The sequence below is a fragment of the Chelonia mydas genome, chromosome 1 (genome assembly GCF_015237465.2).
Source record: "Chelonia mydas isolate rCheMyd1 chromosome 1, rCheMyd1.pri.v2, whole genome shotgun sequence".
In the NCBI taxonomy this organism is placed as follows: domain Eukaryota; kingdom Metazoa; phylum Chordata; order Testudines; family Cheloniidae; genus Chelonia; species Chelonia mydas.
In genome coordinates, this window is record NC_057849.1 from 95,517,258 (window position 1) to 95,543,313 (window position 26,056).

Here is a 26,056-nt window from a genome sequence, read left to right on the forward strand (position 1 = left end):
GCTGGGATTGTTTAGTCTGCAGAAGAGAAGAATGAGGGGGGATTTGATAGCTGCTTTCAACTACCTGAAAGGGGGTTCCAAAGAGGATGGCTCTAGACTGTTCTCAATGGTAGCAGATGACAGAACGAGGAGTAATGGTCTCAAGTTGCAATGGGGGAGGTTTAGATTGGATATTAGGAAAAACTTTTTCACTAAGAGGGTGGTGAAACACTGGAATGCGTTACCTAGGGAGGTGGTAGAATCTCCTTCCTTAGAGGTTTTTAAGGTCAGGCTTGACAAAGCCCTGGCTGGGATGATTTAACTGGGAATTGGTCCTGCTTCGAGCAGGGGGTTGGACTAGATGACCTTCTGGGGTCCCTTCCAACCCTGATATTCTATGATTCTATGATACATGTTTCTGGCATGCCAGCCAGGAAGAGAAAACTAGGACTTGTAGCATTTGTGGAAAAGATATTATCCGAGTTGCTTAACATAAATAGAGATTTAGTGTAATGAGACTGAAATGTTACCATGAATACAAGAATGTGGGCTGGCTCCATTATCCTCAGTCCCTATTTTATCTCTACTAGTTCCCAATTAACTAATGCAATTCAGGATCAGCCTAATGAGGATTTTAAGTCTTTGCAAAATGTTACCTCATCCTCCCCACTCTATGTGGCTAAGCAGTAGAACCTTTAGGTAGATTGCTAATTTTTAGGAAAAACCATTTCCGTGAAGAGAGACTCACTGATACTCAACCTTTTAAATTTTACCCATCCAAGCTTCTTTTTTTCCCCCACTGCATTTGCTAATCAGTATTATCATCATTGCTAGCTTTTTATTCTTATTTGCATATTGTTTTTGTTTTCCTTCTGTAAATTCCGTATTTTTGCGAACACTGTGACACTTTTTTACAAAATATTTTTGTAATTGTAAGTTACAACTGTGTTTGCTCAAAAATTAGGTTACTACTTACACAAATATGTGGTAGATGTCTTCCGATCTTCCTTTGCGTAATCTCAGTGTCCACGCACCTGGATTTGCTTTCAACTGAAAATACCCCTGTAAGCAAAGAGAAATAGTAACACAGTCTGGTTTTATCAAAACTTTGGAAACAACCACCTTCACATGTAAACAGATTCTCCAGCATTCAGCACTGTCTGTCATCAAAGCTACTACACACTCTCAGCTGCAATTCTAGCCCTGAAATCAGTATTACGGTAATGCAGTCAAGTGCCTTCTCCTCTTTATGTTCACATTCACAAGCTCTTAGTGATAAAGAGAGTTGTTCCTACCTGAATATGGAATTTATATAAAGAATTTTCTTCTTCTTTCTCCTTTATGCCACTTTTCCTGGTGAGGGTTGTGGCTGCAGCATGGACAGTAGGGAGGACCAAACCTCCTTTTCCTCTGCAACAGGAGGTTCCAAGTCCTCCTGGGGGATTCCCTGGCATTCCCAGGCCAGCCAGGAGATGTAATACCTCCAGTGTGTCCTTGGTCGGCCTCAGGGCCTCTGCCCCATGGGATGTGCCCGGCAGAGTTCCAACGGAAGCCTCCCAGGGGGCATCCTTATCAGGTGCCCGAACCACCTTAACTGGTTCTTCTTGATCAGGAGGAGTAGCGGCTCTACTCCGAGGCCCTCCCGAATAGCCAAGCTCCTCACCCTATCTTGGAGAGTATGCCCAGCCATCCTGCAGATAAACCTCATTTCCGCCGCTTATCCCCACGATCTTGTCCTTTTGGTCATTACCCAAGGTTTTTGACCATAGGTTTGGATGGGGATGTAGAGCGATTTGTGAACGGAGAGTTTTGTCCAAAAACTCAGCTCCTGCTTCACTACCATGGATCAGTATAACCACCACATCACCGACACACCAATCCGCCAGTTGATCTCATGCTCCCACTTGTCACTCATGAACAAGACAAGTAGGTACTTAAACACTAAGGGCAGCTGCTCCCCCCTCACCTGGAGAGAGCAGTCCACTTTCTTCCAAGAAAGGACCATGACCTCTGATTTGGAGGTTCTGATTCTCATCCCAGCCACTTCACACTCAGCAGCAAAACATACAAGGGAGCGTCAGAGATCGCAGTCTGAAGAAGCAAGGACATCATCATCTACAAACAGCTGAAAAGCCACCTCCGAGCCCCATACCGGATGCACTCCACAGCTCAGCTGCGCCTTGATATCCTGTCCATGAAAATCACAAACAGGAGTGGGGACAAGACCACCCTTGGCGGAGTCGAATGCCCATCTTGAACAAACTCAACTTAATGCCAAGAGTATGAACGCAACTCTCATTCCAAGAATAGAGGGACCAGATAGCATGCAAAAGTGGCACCTCATACTCCCACAGCACTTCCCACAAGACATCTCGGGGAATGCAGTCATATTCCTTCTCCAGGTCCACAAAATAAAGGTAAACTGGATTAGCAAATTCCCACAACACCTTGAGTATCTGTGAGCGAGCAAAGAGCTGATCCGTTGTTCCACGGCCCGGAGGGAATCCACATTGTTTCTCCTGAATCTGAGGTTCTACTAATGGGCATAACCTTCTTTCCAGCACCCTAGTATAGGCTTTGCCGGGGAGGCTGAGGAGTGTGATCCCCCTATAGTTGGTACACACCTTCTAGTCTTCTTTCTTAAAGATTGGGACGACCACCCCAGTTTGTCAGTTCAGAGGAACTGCACCCACCTTCCACACAACACTGAAGAGGCGTGTTGACTACAACACCCCAACGTTATCCAGTGCTTTCAACATGTCTGGGCGAATCTCATCCACACCTGCTGCCTTATCACTACAAAGGCACTTTACCGCTGTATCGACTTCAGCATCAGAAATAGATCCGATCTCATTGGAGGTTTCTGGCACCAGAAGGGGGGCATGTCCATTGGACTGAGGATTTCCTCAAAGTGCTCCTACCACCTCTTAACAATCTCCTCAGTCGAGGTCAGCATTTCACCACCCATGCTGAGTATAGCCTGGGAACATCCCACTGATCCTTCCTAAGGCGACGAATGGTTTGTCAGGACATCTTTGAGGCTGTCCAGTAGTCATTCTCCGTGGTATCTCCAAACTCCTCTCAAGCGTGGGCTTTTGCTTCAACGACCATCACAGCCGCAGCCCTCTTACCAGTTGGTACTTCCTCAGCTGTATCAGGAGTCCGGTTCGTAAGCATTGCTCAGAAGGCCTCCTTCGACTTGGCAGCTTCCCTCACCACTGGAGTCCACCAGCAGGACCTAGGGTTGCCACTATGACAGGCACCAACTGCCTTCAGGCCACAGCTTTTTGTGGTTGCCTCAACAATTGAGGCCCTGAATAATGGTCCACTCAGACTCAGTGTCCAAGACCTCACCCAGAATGCAGGAGAAGTTCTTCTGGAGGTGGGAATTGAAGTCCTCCACTATATGTTCCCCGGTGACTTGCACTGATCATTTGGGCCTCCTGTGTCTATCTGGCCAGCGTCCCATGTGTCGGATCCAACTCACCACGAAGTGGTGATCTGCTGCCAGCTCTGCCCCTCTCTTCACCTGAGTGTCCAGAACATACGGCCTTAGGTCCAATGAGATGACTATGAAGTCAATCATCGATCTTTGGCCTAAGGTGCTCTGGTACCAAGTACATTTATGAGCAACCTTGTGTTTGTATATAAAGAATCTCTATGTAAAATAATGGGCTGTTCCCTATTCCTCTGATATCACAAGCCAATGAACCAATTACTGAACAGGATTTTTGGCTCCAGTCTACCTCTTCTCAATCAGACTTGCTTCTTGCTCTCCAGTTAAGACAGTCAGAGCTACTCTCAAGAAACTAAAAACAACTAAAAACCCTCTTCATCAGATACTTCATGGATGGGTCACTACAAAAACTAATTTCCCTCTGCTGATACTCACACCTTCTTGTCATCTGTTTGAAATGGGCCACCTTGATTGCATTGGCCTCATTAGCACTACAAAAGTAATTTTCCCTCCCTTGGTATTCACCCCTTCTTGTCAACTGTTGAGAATAGGCCACTTCCACCTTAATTGGCTCATTAGCACTGACCCCCCCACTGGATAAGGCAACTCCCATCTTTTCATGTGCTGTGTATTTTCCACTCCATGCATCTGATGAAGTGAGTTTTAGCTCCCGAAAGCTTATGCCCAAATAAATTTGTTAGTCTCTAAAGTGCCACAAGGACTCTTCGTTGTTTTTGCTGATGCAGACTAACACGGATACCACTCTGAAGCCTCTCAAGAAACTGTGAATCTAAAACTCCAGCTACTCACAAACTTGGGGTTCCCGATTGGGTAATCTCTTTGGAGAAATTCAATTTACAGGTAGAAACAAATTTCCTATTCAGCTCAAGACTCCCAAGAAGGAATAATGATATATGCCTAACAGTATGTGAAACCCAGACGAGGCAGGCCTCTGAAACTGAAGGGGCATGAGAAAGGGTTACTTCAGATGATTCAATTATGCAGACTGAGAATGAACCCAGCATTTGCTGAAGTACCATAGCACACTTGTCATTGGTTGAATGTGAACTGAGTGGAAGGTGGCTGACTGGCATTTCTCGTCAAGCAACGGAGATTCTTTCTTTCCCTGTAAAGCAGACATGGCTAATATAAAATGAACTTAGCTCTCTGAGGAACATGGGATGCTCTCTGTGCTACAATAACTACATGCCAGAACTGAAAAGAACTCAGTTATGCAAAGCAGATTCAGAGGATGAAGTGGATAGTAAAAAGCCCCCGCCCCCACCCTCATTGCTTCTTTACAATTTAAAAATGTGAAGATGTTTTTGTTTATTTGTGCTTTACAACAAATATTATTTACCGCATGTTTCCCTGTATACATTTACATAATACTTGATGTATTTTATTTATTAAATTAGTGATATAACATAAAACAGCTTTATGTATTCAAAAATTCTATTAGCAGTGGCTAAAACAGTGGTCACCATGACTCACTGTTATGATATTCTACAAGAAAGGCTCAAAAATTAGCTAAGAATCCACTCAACTGACTACATGTGCTTTGCTCAATTACATAGCATGCTGGTGAGGCACAACACATAGAAATCCATTTATAATTCTGTTTTCATCTTTAGTGTTCAGAATATTTAATACTCTGAAGAAATTCCCTCCATTTCAGACAAAACCTCAAAACCTGAATTTTTAAAGTAGATCTTTAAAAAGATCTTAAAAGATCTTAAAGATTTTTAAAAGATCTTCTGTACTTTCCACAGTATGCATCCGATGAAGTGAGCTGTAGCTCACGAAAGCTTATGCTCAAATAAATTGGTTAGTCTCTAAGGTGCCACAAGTACTCCTTTTCTTTTTGTGAATACAGACTAACACGGCTGTTACTCTGAAACCTGCCTTTTAAAGTAGTGGATTTTTAAATTATTTTTTCCATTTCTTTCATTTGGGTAAAAAGTACATAAGATCCCTCATGCCCATCCACCTAAACCACTTTGAATGGTGGTAATCCTACTATATAAATCTAGTCCCAAATATTTCAGTGAATAATACCATGCCAATCAAAGAAAATGAAAATTAATGTTTAAGTGCTTCACTTTTTTTTCTAAATATTAAAAAAGAGTTAGGTTCCACACACCCAAAAGCCCTCTTTGGTAGAAGGGAAAACAATAACTAGCACTGTCTGAGAATATTTTAATATTGACACACTGCTGGCTGCCACTAAACCTTAGACTTCTAATAGTTAAGGAAACGTAAAAGACTATCCAGGTTACTTAACCATTAACTGGAATTCTTTGAATATATCACTTTCACAGATCCACATTACTGGGATTGAGTATCAAGTAAAATAAACACAAAACTGTAAAAAACAGTTCACAATGGAGAACCTTGTAGAGACTGCATCTATAAAAGGATAAATGCTGGTCCCAATCTTTAAATTCTGTTCAGAACCAGCACTCCAAAGACAAAAAGAGAGGGTAGAAGAGTTTGGATGTCAGAAGACAATATACTCAGAGAACTACAATTACTAGTAAGTAAGCAACCTAGTTTTCTCTCTTACAGAAATCTGTCCTACAGATACTCATAAGCCTTGTCTATACTAAAAAAAAATACACAAAATTGTGGTTAACAGTGCACAATAATGCCACCACGTGGCTCTGCACTTGTTCTGAGAAAGTTCAAATGCTACGCCATCATTACGTTAATGTGGACTGAGAACTTAGACTACAGGCACAGACATAATAGCAGTAATTGTGCAACTAGTGTTCCCACTAGCATTATTCAGTACACCAGTTATATCTTGGTCTTTCTGTACTCTGCTGGCCTGGGGTTACATTTTTCAAAAGCTCTTCATCTATACTTATTTCACTGTACATACTTTCTCACCAGGACTCACCTCTTAACGGTCACCGTGCAACTGAGCTGCTTCTGGGGCATTTCTCAGAAGAACATCGTAAGAGCATGTTGTTATGCTCACTGGCTCATACTGTCCATGAGAGCGTTAAAGAACAAAGGGCAAAATTTTCTAAAGTGCCTAAGTCCCATTAAAAAAATTACCTAAACACTTAGGAGCCTAAGTCTGGTATGATTATAGAAGACAACATATGATTCCTAGGAGACTTAGGCTCTTAAGTGCTTAGGTCCTTTCGAAAATGGGATTTAGGCACTTTTGAAAATTTTACTTCAAAACAATGTATTTAACAAGATGCAAACATGAAATTACTAATTGTGCTTCCCCTAAATACAAAAATAACAACAAACACTAATTCTGGTGAGACCTCAGTATTCCAAGTCCAAAGATAGCAGAAAATGAGCTGAGAGAGCAAGATCTGCGTGTCACCCTTTATAGACATCATCTCTATATTATTCAGTATATACATCGAAGCATAAAACTCTGAAGTATACTAACTACTTTTAGCAGTCCAGCTTTCGCTTGTTAGAAAAGAATACTCGAAGAATGGGTATCTTGAAGAAATTTCATGAAGGAGAATGAACATAAAAACAAAACAAAACCCACAACCTTTTCCTTAGTCAATACCAACCAGATTGGCCATCACAGTGGTGTCAAACATAACAGAATTATTCTTCATGCCTAGAGTGAACTGTAATCCCCGAGGAGGTTGTCCAGTGGTCATATCAAAGCAATGTCCTTCAAGTAGCAGATATTCCAGTTCATACTCTGCTGTAACAATTCCTTCTACCTGTGGAAATTAACATTTTTATATCATTAGAACATCTGGTATTTTGATTTCTCATAACAAAGGAGCATATTACAATGATGGAAATTTTGGTTTTTCATAATATACCTTCCGTATAAATAGGTTACATGGATTTAATTCTTTCTTTTTAACATTTTGGGTGAATTTAGTGATTGTGAAAGATGATGCAGACCAAGTCCTTTATGCATTCATCAAACAGATATAGTAAAGATTGGTAAGACAGTTGGACCTAAAAGGAATGGGCGTGTCTGTGTGTGTGAGAGAGAGAGAGAAAGAGAGAGAGAGCACGAGCATGTATTAAGTGTTTGTGTATATAAATAAAACTTTATTTAGAAACATTTTACAGATAATATACAGCAATGTTTTTCACAATGTGAATGTACAGTTCACTGTACTAAGCAAAGTTGGAACCACTGAATCACTGAAGTCAAGCTCCCTCAAGCCTAAATGAAGGGTTCAACTTTAGGATTGAGAAAATATTTTGTTTCCCATGTACACTCAATCTTTGGTCTCTGTATCCTATTGTCAGCAACAGTGCTGACTGGCAAGGTGATTTTAGAGACGTGGATACCTATCTGCTAAGAAATGGGATGACATCACTTACTCATGTTGCATAAGCCAAACAGCCATCATCAGATAGTTCTAACTTTTGGTCATTTCCAAGCTGAATGAGATTGGCATCCATAACTCACAGGTGAAAAGCTTCATATCCATTTATTAATTCCCAGAACCATCTAGTCCTCCATTTTCAACATTTTCGAATGGAAATAGAGTGTAAAAATTCAGAATTAAAAACAATTATTTAAACTGAAGCCAAAAGAATGTCTAACAAGGAAAAAAGCTCTTTCAATTGAATAAGAACCTGTGTATTTCTGTGCTGACAATTTAGTATTGAGAAACTGAAAAACGAAATGTTCAAGGTATCTATATATTAACAGTATATTGTTTATCTATTTAAAATATGTGATACAGTTTGACTCAGCTACACTTCTTTTCCTTTGGATAGTTTCTACTGGTGCCAATACATTTGCCCTCGTTTATACTGATCAGTGAGGCATGTAGTGATAATACAGAAAACAGGGAGTTTATTAATAACGATAATGCCATGTATATTCACACACAGATCAGGATTCTTGATATAATTTAGGTCTAAGTCTTTAAACATGTCAAATTCCTGATACTGCTTCTGTGTTTCACACAGGTTAAATAACTACCACAGCTAACGCAAACTCTTGCTAAGTTGTGAAGTAACATTTTCCCCCACAGTTCCACTCTGTGAGAAAACTGCAAAGAGGAGCCAGCCACAGATTCTAGCCAGTAAGGGCAGAAGCAGCCAATGCAGAGACCTTTGATCCTCTGGAGATCTTTTTATAGTTTTGATTGGACTTTCTCGGCCTTTACATGATTGGTTGTTTGCTCCAACCCTCCCATTCCTCCTTCCTTCACAGATTCTTCACCTCAGCATCACTCCTCCTGGCTCTTTCCTTCAGTGTCCCCTACTTTAGCTTATCTCCTCTTAATGAAAAACTAAACAAACAGAGAGAGAGATAATGGAACTAACATGAGGTTTGTCACCATTACATTGCTCTCTCTGTTTGCATGTTGTACCCTTTTCCTCACCCTGTGTTTATCTTACCGCTTAAACTGTAAATTCTTCAAGGCAAAGTCTATCTTTTTGTTCTTTGTTCATTCAGCACATAGCACAGAGGTGGGCAAACTACGGCCTGCAGGCCACATCCGGCCCACGGGACCCTCCTGCCTGGCCCCTGAGTTCCTGGCCGGGGAGGCTGTCACCTCTCCCCGCACGCAATGCTCTGGGCAGCGGAGCGGCGAGCTCCTGGGGCAGTGCAGCTGGAGAGCCCAGCCTGACCCAGTGCTCTGTGCTGCATGGTGGTGGCGGCGGCGGCATGGCCTGGCTCCAGCCGGGCGGCACGACTGTAGCACCGCCAGCCACTGGTGCTCCAGGCAGTGCGGTAAGGTGGCAGGGAGTGCGGGGGTTGGATAGAGGGCAGGGGAGTTTGGAGTGATGGTCAGAGGGAGGGGGTGTGGATAAGAGTCAGGGTAAGAACAGGGGTTTGAATGGGGGTAGGGGTTCTGGGAGGGCAGTCAGGAAGGGGGGGGGTTGGGTAGGGCGGCGGGGGGCAGTCAGGGCCAGGGGTGGTCAGGGGACAGGGAGAAGGGGTGATTGGATGGGGCAGGGGTCCCAGGGGGTCCGTCAGGGAACAGGGGGGGTTGAATGGGGCAGGAGTCGGGGGGGGGGGGGATAGGAGGTGGGGGCCGGGCCACGACCGCCTCCCCTAACCAGCCCTCAATACAATTTCCGAAACCCAATGCGGCCCTCAGGCCAAAAAGTTTGCCTGCCCCGGACATAGCATAATGAGGTCCTGGTCCATGACTAAGGATCTTAGACACTAGGGTAATATAAAGAAAAAATAACCATAACAACCTCTTTTACCTTCCCTTTATTTTGTGTATTTTATGACTATATAATAGTAACGGACATATAGCAGATGAATCTATACTATTTGATGTAGTATTCTAAGGTACAATTTTACTAGATACATTTTTTAAAAAAGGCATCAATTAAGATTTAAGAAAGGCATTCTGTAATAGGCCCCTTCAGTTTGAGGAAATTTCATTGCCTAGACCAGGGGTCGGCAAACGACGGCATGCGAGCCAATTTTTAATGGCACGCTGCTGACCCCAGCAGACAGCAGCGTGCCATTAAAAATCCTGCCCAGCCCGGCCCGTTCTTCTCCGCCCCCCGCCCACCGCTCTCTCCTTGTAGGGCAGACAAGCTTCCCTCTCCCCCTGCCTCTTCCCCCAGCGCGCTGGGTTCCTGCCCCTCCTTCTCTCCCTCCCTGCGGCTGATCAGCCGATGGCCCTTGCTATGGAGGGGGAGAGGGAAAAGCAAAGCCGCAGCACGCTCTATGCTCCAGGGACCTTGGGGAAGGGGGTGGAATTGGCATATCCCCTCCAGCCCCCTGCCGTGAGCCGCTCAGGGCAGGGAGCACCCCCACAACCTCAGCCCACACCCCCAGCCCTCTGCCCTGACACTCACACACCCGCAGCCCTCTGCCCTCACCTCTGCACCCCCCTCACACACACCCAGCCCTCTACCCTCACCCCTGCACCCCCCACACATCCCAGCCCTGACTCCGGCACCCCCCACACATACCCAGCCCCCTGCCCTGACTCCTGCACCCTCCTCACACCCCCTCCAGCCCCCTGCCCTGACTCCTGTACCCCCCACACTCCATGCCCTGACTCTTGCACTCCCCATATCCCCACCCCCACCCTGAGCACCAAAAGGGAGCTCCTGCACACCCCCACCCCCCGCCACACTCCCACCTGCACCCCTCGCACCAAACGGGAGCTGCCTAGGTAAGAGCTCCACACCCAAACCTCCTGCCCCAACCCTGAGCCCCCTCCCTCATGCTAGCTCCTGGCCAGACCCTGCACCCCAACCCCCAGCCTGCTCCTTCACCCCCAGCCCTGTTCTCAGCGCACTCCCACTCTTATCTCAGTGCAGAGAGAGGAAGAGAATGGCTAGAACCAGGGAGAAGATAGGTACCTACTCTTTGTGGACAGGGCCAGGACCCCAGACCAGCAGCGGGCTGAGCAGGGCCGGAAGCCGGGACCCTGGCTGGCAGGAGCGGGCGGACGGAACCCCAGACCGGCAGCAGGCTGAGCTGCTGGTCTGGGGTTCAGGTGGCCGGCCCCTTACCAGCCGGGATCCCAGCCGCAGGCCCTGCTCAGCTCGCTGCCGGCCTAGGTGAACAGAACCCCAGGCCGGCAGAGGGCTGAGCGGGCCGGCGGTGTAAGATCAGCATTTTAAATTTAATTTTAAATGAAGCTTCTTAAACATTTTGAAAACCTTGTTTACATACGACAATAGTTTAGTTATATAATATATAGACTTATAGAGAGAGACCTTTTAAAGAATGTTAAAATGTATTATTGGCACGCAAAACCTTAAATTAAAAAGTGAATAAATGAAGACTCAGCACACCACTTCTAAAAGTGACCTACCCCTGGCCTAGATAGTAGCACCTCAGAATAACGAACACCAGAGTTACAAACTGGCCAGTCAACCACATACCTCATTTGGAACCGGAAGTACACAATCAGGCAGCAGCAGCGACCACACACGCACACAAAGCAAATACCCCAGTACAATATTGTGTTAAATGTAAACTACTAAAAAATAAAGGGAAAGTAGCAATTTTCTTCTGCATAGTAAAGTTTCAAAGCTGTATTAAATCAATGTTCAGTCATAAACTTTTGAAAGAACAGCCATAATGTTTTGTTCAGAGTTATGAACATTTCAGAGTTACAAACAACCTCAATTCCTGAGGTTCTATGGTACATCCTGACCACAAAATACTGCAAATAGCCATTTTAAATAGAAATGTGATCAATATATAAATAATCTTTAGCAAAGGTATATATACACAAGGTATTTATTTTGTATTAAAGAAGTTGATACATTCAAATGGTACACGGAGAATCCAATGTGAAGTGTAAATCTTTAAGGTGAACCAAACAAAATGTTTTAAGACCATAAAACCTGATTAACTGTATCACTGGCAGTTACACACAGAGTTTTACATATGAACCGATCCTACTATATATCACTGAGGTGTAGGCAATAATCAAGTACTGGCACAGAGGTATGTACAGCAGTTTTGTAGTATTTTGTTAAATGTTGTATGCTATTGGTGATGGGCCTAGCAACTCAAATGACTAAATTGCTGCTTGATGAACTATTAAACAAAAACAAAACCATTAAGGAGTGTGCAGAGACTTTATGCAAAGACTCTTTTTAATTTAAAAATTGATGTGTTGTTTACCCAATATATGACTTGGTTTTGTTAAGCTAAATACTTCTCGGAAAGTACGTACCTGAGTTAAACCCCTCCAAATGACTAAAACAGGCGTCCCAAACTCAATTTACCTTAGGGCCAGTGCCAGTCCTCAAATCCTCCCAGCGGACCGATAACATCACTGAAGATGGTGTTCGGAAAAGAAAACGTTTATATTGTATTTTTTATTTCAAATTTCTTAGGAATAATAAAAATGTCATACAACTTTATACAATTCTTTGCCTGCCAGAGAATTTTTAGTGTTTGCCAGACACCTGGCAGCGCTTCAGTTCTGTCAGTTTGTTGATGTTTGGCCTCAGTGACTGAGCAGTTGAAACCTTCAGGATTGCAGCAAGGTGTGCATCAGGTAGTTGTGTTCGGTATTTTGACTTGTTTATATTCATTGTGGAAAAAAGTGATGCTGCCTCCACGGCTGACTCTGCCCAGCAACTAATGATGATATCTCTGTCCCTCTCCCCCAGACAATGGGAGCTGCAGGGAGCAGTGCCTGCAACAAACAGTGCTGGTGCCGTGTCTGCCCGCATCTCTCCTCCACAGGCCGCAGTGGGGAGGTTCTCGGGCCGCAGATGGTCCGCGGGACAGGACTTTAAGACCCCTGGACTAAAATGTATGATGTGTTTTAGTAACAAGTTTAGTCACAGGGAATGCCTACACAGCAAATAAAGGTGTGATTGTAATGTAGGGTAGGCATACCTGCATTAACTTTAATCTAAATAGTGCAGCTAACAATGGCTGTGAAGACATGGTGGCATTGACTTCAGTGTGGGCCAGCAACTTCAAGTAGGAATCCAGAGTCCCCATGGGCTTGTACTGGGGTGGCATTTGCTGCATAGGTGTACTCTTAGTTGTCTAGACATTACACTAAATCAGTAAGTAAATGAGAGCATTGAGGCTGGGGAAATTCATTACCCGAACTAAACTTAGTACTGTTTGTAGCAGGAAACTGCTTCTTTACAGTAAAAGTTACTCCAAGAAAACCTGAGAGTTTCAAAGAATTCAGCTTAAAAACCAGACAGATTTTGTGGTCAAGAGAACTAATGGCTTCTTAGGCAAAAAGAGGATGACACTTTGAATTGGCTTGTAAGATTTTATCACTATCTGAACCTTTGGTTAAAGTATCATAAAAGCTTATGGCACTGGTGAAATTCCAGAGAAATTAGAATAACTTCAGCATTATTAGGTGCAAATTATACTGTGGATTTAATGTGTAATAGTTCTGTGCATGTAGCAAAGCTTGGCAATGAGTATCACCTGAACAAGCTAATTTGAACAGAGTTGATATTTTTTGATAATTAAATAACTTGTCTAAATTTCAAAATTCTACCTCAGACCTGTTTAGTTTAAAAAGTGACATAAATAGTCATATAATTTGATTGGTATTTAAGTGTGATCAGAAATAAATAAGGATCTATATTTAAGCTTCTATAGTTCTAGACTGGTACTAAAATCACTGGCCCAGCCTAGTACAGACCTAGGATAAAAGTTTGCCTTTGTAACAAACTTTTGTAAGACCATGAATTAATTGAACTGACTTCTTATCTCTTGAAAATCATAACATTCCATGTTGAGTTCAATTTTTGACATTGTTTATCCTATCATCTAACCATCTTTATTTTATTTTTTGTAATAGAAAATTTCTTACCCAATAATTCCTTTTCTGCTAGCAGCATCCTCCACAATTCTGCTACCTATGGGCTATTCCCTTGCTGACTGCAGTTTTGATAGGCAGTTCAAAGTTGTAGCACATCCTGTGCTAGCCACAAACCCTGCTCTGGCTAGCTGCTGGATGATTCATTCCAAAGCTGTGTAAAAACTTGTAGAAAATAATTAGTAACAATGCCAACCAATTAATTATGTACACTAAGTCCGTCCTTGCTTATGTGGTAACTATCCAAATAAAATGGAGAGCCATCTGGAGTGGGTAGAACTGTGGGAGACACTGCTAGGAGAAAGGAAATGATCAGGTAAGTAAAGTTCCATTCTGTATCCCAGAATCTCCCACAATTCTTCCAGGTATGGGAAGTAGCAAGCATTGGATAGGAGTAAGGAGGGACGGGAGAACGTCCAATAAGAGGAGGAAGGAAAAAAAACAACCTCTTTCAGAATTGCTCAACCAGCAAGGTTATAATTGGACAACCTCCTTTATACTAAAGGAGACCTCTGTGGAAAGCAGAAAGTCCATTTTCATCGTATCTGTTAACCAACGACCATGTCGCTTCTCTGAAGATCCGTGAAGTAGAAGCACATGCTCTTTCAGTCCAAGATGTTGACATGGATCTTGTGGAATATGCCTTGACTCCTTGTGGAATAGGCACGCTGGATGTCTTGTGTCTCTCGATACACAGTCTGATCCATCTGGCCAAGGATAGATTGGACACTCTAAGGCCCTGACACCTTGGCTGAAAGGAAACAGAGAGCTTGATCTCCTTGTGAATCCTGTATGCCTGATAACAAGTTTTAGTGCTCATCTGACATCCCAGGTGTGCATAGCTTCTCAGTTGGTTTCTGTGGCTTTGGACAGAATGAAGGGAGGACAACTTCCTGCAAGGCACAGAAAGCAGAATTTGTCTTTGACAAGAATGTTTCAGGAGTTCTTAGAACCCCCTTGTCATCATGGAACACATAGTAAGGTTTCTGTGTAGATAAGGCTGCCACTTCTGAAACTTGTTTGGTGGATGGGATGGTGACCAGAAACAGGTTTCGATGGAGAGGTAAAACGGTGGTAGAGATACTAGAGATTCAAAGGGATGCATAGTTAGGGCTTTCAGAGCCCGTGGAAGATTGATCTCACCAATAATCTGGCCAGTCTAATGGCTCTGAAGAACCTGGTTACATGACAATTCTCAGCTAGGGAGCCCAAGAATCCTCCAAACAGTATACTACTGAGGGTTGACACCCGGCATGCTTGGCTGAACTCTCTTATCCACTCCTTCTTGAAGGAAGTCCAGCATAACTGGATTCCAAGGATCTCTTGGCTTTTCTTTGTGCTTTTGACACCAAAGACTGAATTTGGTCCAGATGGAGGCTTTCAGGATGGAAGCTGTCCTAGAAGAGAGCTGAATCCCTATCACTTTGGAAAATAAGCTAAGCGCAGTTAACAGTTCCTTTTCAACAGTCAGGCTGTCAGACGAAGACAAACACTTCAGGCAAACTCACTGGTAAAGATAAACAGTAAAACAAGTTTACTGACAACTAAACAGATTTTAAGTGGTTATCAGTGATAGGCAAAAAGTCAGAGTGGCTACCAAAATAAAATATAAGCACGGTCTAAACTTTCCACCTTATTAGACTGGGCAACATCTAGATTAAGCAGTTTTTCTCATCCCACTGGATACTGCAGTTCATATTACACAGGTTTCACCCTTGAAACCTGGGCCAGTCTCCTCTGTTGGAGTCTCCAGTCTTCCGAGTGTCCTTGTTGCTTGGAGCGTAGGTTGAGGGGAGGAGAAAAGGCCAAACATGGGGCCACTATATTCTGTTTTATACCCTTAGTCCATGTGTTTGGAGAACACAAGTCCAGGCATCTCTGGTGGGCATTGCTGAGTCACCAGGCAAATATGAGCAATTCCCCTGGTGTGGCCTTGTGCAAGTGAGTCATTGCATTGTAGCTCTGATTGCTGGACAATGGCTGGTGATGTCTGTTCAGCACCCACCTGGGCATTGGTTACTTCCCTCGTCATTGTCTCTGGAGAGCGAGTATCTGGGCGCTTCCCAAACCCACAGCATATTTTAGTGACAACCATATAACACAATTCTCATAACTTCATATGCATTATATTCCATATATATTCCATTATATATATATGGAACAGTGGGTTTAAGCAGATCATAGCCTTTCCCATGATTCCTTACAATGCATGCTTTGTATGCAATATCACAATTATATACAAATGATAAATATGGGGGTTACGGGGTGCACACCCAAGGTATAGTATGACACATCAGTATGTGGTGTAACCTCCTCCTCTAGTCTCCTCAGGAGGTTCTGAAGCTCTAGAGAGGGAGAATGGTGTAGGAGAATGCCCTGCTGAGATCATAGTTGGTCATACCATGAGGGTTGGGGTCCAGACCAAGGGTAGACCTGGGTTGGTTGTGGTAGGAAGCATAGTAAGAGTGATGGGAGAGGCCCTCCTCCTTTTCTCTATCCAACTCTCCACTGGAAAATGGTGGAGCCGATACGGAGACCGGAGGTGCACTGCTCAGTGCCGGTGGTGATTTCTGGGCACAAGATATGCCCAGTACCGATTAGAAGAGACTCTGGTACCTCAGATACCCTGAGGTTCATAGAGAATTTAAATTCCACCAGTGCACAGTGCCATAGTAATTGGTACTGTCAGTGGTTACCAATATTGAGCTGGCGGTACCGAGCTAGCTGGTGACGGTGGCACTGAGCAGTCTGATGACGGTTGCCTTACAGTCATTGGTACTGAGGGCATCCGTACTGATGCTGTCTTCCAGGAGGCAGCACAGTCTCCAATCCTGTCCCTGATGGGTGGTACCACTGCTTTGATGCCTGTGCCCATAGCGTCCTTAGGTGTACCAGCGGTATCTGTTGCACTGGACCCACATGATCTGTGGGTACTGTACTTAGATGCTGTCATAAATATAAAGGGAAGGGTCACCACCTTTCTGTACACAGTGCTATAAAATACCTCCTGGCCAGAGGCAAGATACTTTCACCTGTGAAGGGTAAGAAGCTAAGGTAACCTCGCTGGCACCTGACCCAAAATGACCAATGAGAGGACAAGAAACTTTCAGATCTGGAGGGGGGGGACAAAGGGTTTTGTCTGTCAGTGCGATACCTTTGCCGGGAACAGATCAAGGATGCAAGCCTTCCAACTCCTGTAAAGTTAGTAAGTAATCTAGCTAGAAAATGAGTTAGCTCTTCTTTTGGTTTTTTGGGCTTCTGAAATTCGCTGTGTTGGAGGGAATGTGTGTTCCTGTTTTTGTGTCTTTTTGTAACTTAAGGTTTTGCCTAGAGGGATACTCTATGTTTTGAATCTGATTACCCTGTTAAGTATTTACCATCCAGATTTTACAGAGGTGATTCTTTTACCTTTTCTTTAAATAAAATTCTTCTTTTAAGAACCTGATTGATTTTTCATTGTTCTTAAAATCCAAGGGTTTGGGTCTGTGTTCACCTGTACCAATTGGTGACGATATTAGCAAGCCTTCCCCAGGAAAGGGGGTGTAGGGCTTGGGGGGATATTTTGGGGGAAGACGTCTCCAAGTGGTCTCTTTCCCTGTTCTTTGTTTAAATCACTTGGTGGTGGCAGTGTACCAGGTTTCTAACCTAAACTGGTTCCCAAGGAAAGACAGAAATCTGTGCCTTGGGGAAGTTTTAACCAAAGCTGGTAAGAATAAGCTTAGAGGATCTTTCATGCAGATCCCCACATCTGTACCCTAGAGTTCAGAGTGGGGAAGGAACCTTGACAGATGCCTTTGGTGCTATCGGTACCAATGAGACAAAATGAAGTCTTTGCAGACATTGATGAAGAATGTGACCAGCGTCCTGGGACAGAAGATGAGGCAGAAGCGATAGCATATGTGGTGGGCATACCAATAGCTTGAGAAGGTAAAGATACCAGGTTTGGTGAGGCTATGTGGGGGCTATTAGAATTACCCTGGGGTTGTCCTGTCTGATCTTGTAGATCACCCCATCCAGGAGAGGGGTGGGCGGGAAACACATATAGGAGAGGAGCGCTCTACTTCACAAGGGAGGCGTTGCCCAGAGAGTGGTGACCAAGTCTTGCCCTGGAGCAGAACTGTGGACATTTGGTGTTTTGTGCCATTGAGAGCAGGTCTATCATTGGGAATCCCCAATGCTTGAAAACGTTTCGGAGCACGTGTGTGTCCAATTTCTACTCGGAATCCTGGGAGAAATTCCTGCTTTATATATTTGCTGTGGTGTTCTGGCAGCCAGGTAGGTATTGTGCTGTAAGGTGGATATTGCATCTGATGCACCATTGCCATTGTCTCATACGCCTTCACAGATGTTGTCTGGTTGTGTCCACCAGAGCAGGGAGTCTTTTAGCTTGATTGATATTGCAAAGCGCTTGTGGGACGTAAGCTGAGAAGAGTCAGGCTTGTAGGCACCACATATGGAGTCTTCCATGCCTGACGACATACTTTGTGGAGGCCATAGAGCCTAGTAGTTGCAGGAACATCCTGGCAATGACTTATGAACTGATTCATACCATGGAAATCAGGTTGGTTAAGGTGAGGAATCGTCATGGAAGAGAGGCCGTCGCCTCAGGAGAATTGAGGTAGGCTCCAATGAACTCTATTTTTTGTACTGGTGTCAGTGTAGATTTTTGTGCATTTATTTGGAGGCCTAACCTCCTAAAGAGTGCAAGTGTCTGTTCTGTGGACTCTAGCGCCGCTTGTTGTGACAGTGCTTTCAGCAGACAATCGTTTAAGTACAGAAATATCATAATTCCTTTTCTGCGTAGGCAGGCAGCACAGCAGCAAGGACCTTCGAAAAAACTCGAGGAGCAGTGGTTAGGCCAAAAGGTAGGACTTTATATTGCAAATGGCCCTGTTCTATTGCTTATCAGAGAAATCGCCAACGCGAAGGACGGATGGTTATATGAAAATATGCACCTTGGAGGTTGCAGGCTGAGAACCATTTCCCCCTTTCTAGTGCTGGGATTACGGTAATTAGTGTGACCATCTTGAAGTATTGTGCTTTTACGAACTCGTTTTGATGTTGGAGATCGAGAATGGGTCTCCATCCTCCTGTTTTTTTCTGCATGGGAAAGTAAAGTGAGTAGAACCCCTTCACTCTGTATTTTGTGGGTACCAGTTCTACTGCTCCTAGATTCATGAGATGGGCTACCTCTTGTCACAGTAGATGTTTGTGAGAAGGGTCCCCTGAAGATGGACGGGGAGGGAGAGTAGGTAGCGGGGATGAAAGTAAATGGATATCCTATTTTGATTATCTCCAATACCCATCTGTCTTTTGTGGTGGAGTGCCCAATTGGGTAAAATGGGATAAGACGGTCTGAAAATGTCTGAGAGATGGAAATGGGTTCCATCGTTGAAAGATGTGGCGTTCTCGGGCCCTCGACCAATACATCAAACTTGCTGTCTGGAGGATGGTTGGTGGGACATGGCAGCTTGAAGTGGAGGCTGTCATCTCCTTGAAGGCCTATGTTTATGTCCCTGAGGTTCATACTGCCTATTTGGTTGTGTATATGGTGTAGATCAGAACCTTTGTGGGTTGTAATATTTGCTGTCTTCTCTTGTTCCTAGGGGTATAAACACCCAGGGCCTTCAGTGTTGTCCTTGAGAGTGAGTAGAGATTCATCAGTTCTGGCCACAAAGAGTTTAGATCCGTCAAATGGAAGATCTTGAACAGTCGATTACACCTTTCTGGGAATGCCAGAGAGATACAACCAAGAAGCTCTCCTCATTACTATTGCAGTAGCTGTAGAGCATGCTCCCGTGTCTGGCAATCAGTTGTCCCTCAGAGGTGAGGTGATCTGAACAGTTCTTTTTTCTCCTCTGGGAGAAATTCAATAAAATCTGCTAACTTTACATAATTCATGTGGTTGTATTTTGCAAGTAGTGCTTCATAGTTGGCGATTCGAAGATGGAGCGTCACCAAAGAATAAGCCTTATATGGTCAAAGAGGTCAAGCCTCTTCCAGTCCTTGTCATATGATGTATTTTCGGAGAATGGTTGTCTGCCCTATTTGTGGACCGCATCCACAACCAAAGAATTCAGTGTGGAGTGGGAAAAGAGGAAGTTGCCAGGGTTCCTTCCCCACTCTGAACTCTAGGGTACAGATGTGGGGACCCGCATGAAAGACCCCCTAAGCTTATTTCTATCAGCTTAGGTTAAAACTTCCCCAAGGCACAAAGTCCTAGCCCTTGGATTAGGTAAAATGCTGCCACCACCAAGTGTTTTAGACAAAGAACAGGGAAAGGACCACCTTTAGTTCCTATTTCCCCAAAATATCCCCCCAAGCCCTTACACCCCCTTTCCTGGGGAGGCTTGAGAATAAACAAGATGAGCACAAACCCTTTGGATTTTTAAGACCCAAAAAATGCAATCAGATTCTTAAAAATCAGAACTTTATTAGAAGAACAAAAAAAAAAGATAAGAGAACTACTCTGTAAGATCAGAATGGAAGATAATCTTACAGGCAGTCATATTCAAAACATAGAGAATCCCTCTATGCAAAACCTTAAGTTACAAAAAGTCACAAAAACAGGAATACACATTTCCTCCAGCACAGCGAATTTACAAGCCAAAACAAAGAAAAACCTAATGCATTTTCTAGGTGGATTGCTTACTAACTCTACAGGAGTTGAAGGGCTTGCATCCTTGATCTGTTCCCGGCAAAGGTATCACACAGACAGACAAAAAACTCTTTCCCCCCCTCCAGATGTGAAAGTATCTTGTCCCCTCATTGGTCATTTTGGGTCAGGTGCCAGCGAGGTTACCTTAGCTTCTTAACCCTTTACAGGTGAAAGGATTTTGCCTCTGGCCAGGAGGGATTTTATAGCACTGTATACAGAAAGGTGGTGACCCTTCCCTTTATATTAATGACAGAAGTCTATGCCCTTTGATGGCACGTAGTATTTTCTGTCAGACCTCTGACAATTTGATGGAATCATTTCAGGGGTCTGCCAAATCAACCTAACAGGTTCCATGATGGCATCATTCATGGGTAGGGCGATTTCAGATAAAGTCAATGTCTGCAGTGGAGAAGCTTGTTTGTGCTTCTTGGAGTTCTTCTAGGGAGATGTCCAAGGAACTTGTGACCCTCCTATAGAGGTCTTAAAATTGTTTAAAGTTGTCCCCAACATTAGGAGGAGGGGCATGATGGTGTCATCAGGAGAAGATGAAGAGAAGTGGATGGTAGGTCCAACTCCCTGGTCAGAGGGTTCTTTCTATTCTGCAGGTACATCCTCAGGAGACTGAGACAGTCCCAGTACTGACAGCAATGGTGATTGATTTGTGCTCTCCCTGGGTGGGCTGGGAGGTTTGCAGTGGTAAGAGGGATGTGTCATCCATGGGGTCCAATACAGCCACTGTGGCGGAGTTATCCATGTTATCCAGAGATACCTGTACCACTGGGGTTCTTTGGCCTCAGTATGATAACCTATGTGTGATGGGGAATGCCCAGCTAGATTATCAATGGGAGAAGAGAGGTGGAGGAATAAATCTCCCTGTCATCATTATCATCCTCATTACTTGAAAGAGGGGGAGCTGAGCGAGGTGGAGTGGAAAGGTGACTCGGAACTGATCAAGCCGAGGTGATGTCGGTGCCAAAGACAGGCGATTTAGGCATTGAGGAGACAGCCAAAACCTTTTGTAGCAAAAACTGACTCACTATTGCCAGTGCCACTGAGGTAATAGCGGTTAGTGCCGCTGATTGTGAGGTCGATATTGGTACAGGAGTGTGCGTCAGTTGCAGTATATCGCTAGTAGGTGGCAGCTTTCTTGCAGTTGCAAGGAGCTGCTGGGTGTCTGGTCAGCTCTGGCAGTGCCAAGGCATGGGGTTTCATTTTCCCCTTACTGCCTGCGTCAGGGTGCTGCTACCTCTGTTGTAGAGACTGATGGTGTGGTTAGTACTGAGAATGCCAGTAGGGGGAACATCTTTTCTTGGCTGTTTCCCAAGTCGGTGAAGCCACAGGATGCTTTTTAGCCACCTTTACAGCTGGATGGTCTGCTGTCTGAGCCTTAGAAAAAGAGCCTCTATCAGAGGCTGCCATAGGTGACTTCTGTCCGAGGGGGTCTTTGCTTCTGGCTCAGACACCGGCCTGAGGGACTTCCCCATTAAGAGTTATTTCAGTTGTAAGCCCCTGGCTTTCCTGGTCCTGGCTTTTAACTTATGACAGTGCGGACACTTTTGACGAACGTGTGTCTCGCCTAGGCAGAGGACACACTGAGAGTCTCTGTCCGACACTGGTATTGACATCCTACAGGCGAGGCAGTGTTTGAAGCCTAGGGAACCAGGCATGCCTCTGCGGAGAGAATTTCGTCCCCCCATGGTTCAATAAAAACCTATTTCTAATCAAGAAAAAACAATTTTTTTTTTTAAGGACAGGGACAAACGAACAAAAAGGGTTGACTATTAATAAAACTAGAACTAACTGGAGTTATTCTATGCTAAGTAAGCTCTGAGGCACATCTAAATGTTCCAACTCGTAGCCAAAGGCAGTAGAGAAGGAACGGGGCCGGGGGGGTGGGGAGTGCTGGTCACACAGCGCCAGATAAGCCACCTGAAGCGGCGCGAGACGGGACCGCGCATGTGCAACCCAACTGGGCACTGATACCACACATCTCTGATTACAAGTGCAGGGGTGCACGAACACCTAAAGTGGAGCACCCACAGGGATATCACTTGAAGAAGAATCTACAGTTTATTTTGAAAAAAATTTGTGGTGAATACTGCTGGACAATATAAACTGTAGTAGATGTTACTCTTCCCAATATGTTTACAAATGCATACTCAACACCTCAAGTTTGAAGCCAAGTTAAAAGGAAATGAGAAACAAATATTATGTATGTGCATTACTAAACTCTACAGATAATAGAGATTAAAGCAGTGATTTCATGGAACAGTGCAATTGGAAAGTTGGTAGGAGAGAGGGTGTGAATTAAACAGTCTCTGTTAATGTGGAATATATGAAAATATCTTATAATCCATTTGTGAAACTGATAAAACTCAAACCCTGCAATAGTACACAATAATGAGAACAAAGAACAAAACGTGGAAGACTATGAATAGATTGGAAAATTCAAAACCCAGTTATTGTCAGATGATGAAGCTAAAATTAAATACTCAAAAAAAGGAAAGGAAAGGCTAACATATGGAATGCCTACTTCACTGTTTCAATCCTAACTCAAGAAGATGTGCACTTTCATAAATATACTATTGTTTCAACATATAAAAGTAATTGCCTGTACTGCAATTATAGACTAATAATTTTGCTATTTTTGTATAATTTATTGCTTAATTCTTAGCGTTTTGTTTATTTTATAAAGAAAAGAAAGCTGCGGAGAGGTTTTGATGGGAGAAGATGGGATGTAAAAGGGAGGAAGATTAACAAAATAATTCACTGAAATATTAAGCATTTATGCAAAATTATTACTGGTTTCTGCTTATATGATCCAACTATAGTTTTCAGAGGTGTTCAGAAATTACTACTTACATCCTGTAAATGAATGTTATCGAGATCATAAGAACTGTTTACTGCTTCAACCAACCAGCTTTCAGGAATGATCATGTTTAGAGTCAAAAGTAGTGTTTCTGGCATCTCTAGGAACTTTGCCACAGGTCCAGAAGGAAAGAGGTTATTGGCCCCAGAGGTCAGTTCTGGCTCCAGAACAAAACGATAAAAGCTGTTGACGATAAGTACATCAAAAGATGACATATTATACAATATGCAGGCTGAGCTTTAAGTACAAGAAAGTTCTTGTAAAAAAACATGTTATAACACAGTGAACATTCTGAATTCATTTAATTAATATGTGAACGATGCTTGAAGGTATGGCAGCTCCATGTATCTGTGAAATGTGTTCATGTAATACCTACCGTTTAACACATGGGCTAATGAGTAAGCATGGGAGGAATATTTCTCCTCTCACTCATTCTGGCTTGGGAGAGTGAAGGTCCCTCTCTTTCCACACTCTCAGTGGTTGGTAAAGTGATGACCCAAGACAGAGAATCTGAAGTGGGAGCAGTAGGAATAGTCTGGCTGTGGAGTTTCTTGGCCTCCCAGAATTCCTGCCAGTAGGTGAAGTAGCAGCAGCACCTGACAGAAGAAGAGGATCTCCAGGGAAGACATCCTTGTCACTAGCTCCAACAGAAGAAGGGGCACAGATGAGAGGAGAAACATCTCCCATCCTACCAACTACAGTCCAGAAAGAACAGATCATAGGAGCAACAAAATGGACCTGTTGGCTTTCTTTCCCCTGCTGTTACTCCAGAAAAGGAGGATAACAGAGAAGAACAGAACAAGGAAATGGAAAAACTAGAGGCAGCGGACAAATGGGAGATTTCTGTGGAGGAAGGGGGAAATTTTATCATGGGGAAAAGTAGAAAACTAAGAAAAAAAGGCAGAGAGACTGGAAAAAGTAGTGTCATAAAGGAAGGAAAAGAAAGACGTGAGACTTAGTAGGTCAAAGATATTTAAATTTTTGTATATAAAGTCTAGTGCCAAAACAATACAATTAAATACGCACTAATGTTGGATTCAGATGTCAGGATTGTGACCGGTGAAATGGGGCTTGGGAGGCAGGATTTCAGATGAAAGACAACACAGGATACCAGGATTCTTATGGGTGCTAATGTGCTGCTGTTTGAGATGTTGGGGCCCCACTGATTTTGATGGCTTTAGTGCATTTTTTAAATATATATTTAATAGAACATAACTTGCCTCTACCAAATCACAATTAAATATTTAGTAATATTTCGGAGAGGCGGGGAAGGGAAGAAGAAGAGGGCAAGCATAAAAAATATAACTTCCAAACTACCTTAAAATTTTATAGAATGCAGGAAATTGCATTAGGTATTTCAAAATTTTCCAGGGTTAAGAATTCCTGGACCTTCCATTTTTTAATTTATTGTATTTACATCAAAACAGATTCTCCTTCCAGGTCAAACCTAAGTGATAGGCATGGCTATTGTCATAAACATGTGCTTTTGCTTGGATGTTTCGGACCTCCTGGAGACAAGGAATACTTTCCTGACATTTGTTCTCTTCATACCCATCCACTTCCCCTTGTTGCATTCCAGCATTACACATTACTGAGACCCCCATCACAATAACTACCACAATTTTGAGTCCCACCTCCTGTTTTGATTTACTTTAACTACTGCTCTACCAGGTGTGTGTGAGAAGTCTTAAGAAATCTGGTTGGTCAGCCAGTAGCATAAAACAATTAATGTGAATTCAAAAGGTCAGGATCAAACACATAGTGTACATAAAAGAATTAGAAATTTCTTATCTGATAATTTTCAGGTAGCAGCTTCTCTTTGGATTCATCACTAATGGCTAATCCCCCTCACCTATGGAATTTGGAGGCTGTCAAATGTTGTTGCTGGACACTCCAGGACTAGGCACTGCCCTTCATCTCAGGCCTCCAGAGGAGTTCTTCCAAAGCTGTAGAAGCTCTCCAGTAACTGATTATTAGTATTAAGACAACAACTTGACAATGTATTAATTAATCCCAAAACAATTATATGTCTAATTCTCCCTTTAGAGAAAAATATCAATTTATATTCTGGTTATTTACCAGATTACCAGGGTGGGTTGAATGAGAAGATATTAGCAGAAAGAAAATTAACAGGTAAGAAATTTCTCATTCTGTTGCCCTGCCTATCTCCTCATTCATCTGTAATGGGAAGTATCAAGCAGTGAATTTACTGAAGTAGTGGGGAAAGGATAAGAAGAGTTTCAATTATTATAATGAAATAATAGGCAGCAAGGGAAATTCACTGATACAAAGCATGACATCATGTGGTAAATAACTCAGTTGCACCTTCCTACCAAAGGGTGCTTCTGAAGAGCAATGGAATCTTACTTTGAAAATCTCTCAGATGAGGGTCATACACTTTTCCCCTACTGCCCCCATAGGTACTTCTGGGAATATTTTCCCAGATGCCTAGTAGGCCAACTGGTACAGGATTTTCACATCTTGCCTGGAGAAACTGCAGCCCATGTATACCACAACATTCCAAAGAAGTGCCAAGGGTTAGAACAAAATGATAGGAGAATTATTTCCCAGGAATTATGGGAAGATTAACTAACCTTAAACAGAAAAGTTTGTGGAGCTATAAGTATAACCTTCTCCTCCTGACAACAGCAGTGTAGTTCTTGTATAGATAGGGTAACTAATTCCAAAACTTGCCTTAGGGAGGTAATGGCAACTGCCACAGGCTTGTGTAATCTGTCATTTTGACTAATCTTGCCATTTGATGATACTGGAATGGAGAGTCTGACATGCCTACCTATGGAATGCTAGTAGGATTGGTACCCACATTTTTATCA

General features: G+C 43.4%; 1 protein-coding gene across 2 annotated transcripts in view; it reads right to left on the reverse strand.

Moving 5' to 3' along the window:
• The window catches only part of UGGT2 (UDP-glucose glycoprotein glucosyltransferase 2), a 295,296-nt gene that overhangs the window by 69,290 nt on the left and 199,950 nt on the right, over positions 1-26,056 (reverse strand). For both annotated transcript variants that reach the window (XM_037895931.2, XM_043534691.1), the window contains 3 exons: positions 23,216-23,405; positions 6,985-7,143; positions 956-1,041 (listed from right to left, as the gene is read on the reverse strand). In XM_037895931.2, the coding sequence (XP_037751859.1) occupies positions 956-1,041; positions 6,985-7,143; positions 23,216-23,405 (435 nt within the window). The remainder of the gene's footprint in view (positions 1-955; positions 1,042-6,984; positions 7,144-23,215; positions 23,406-26,056) is intronic.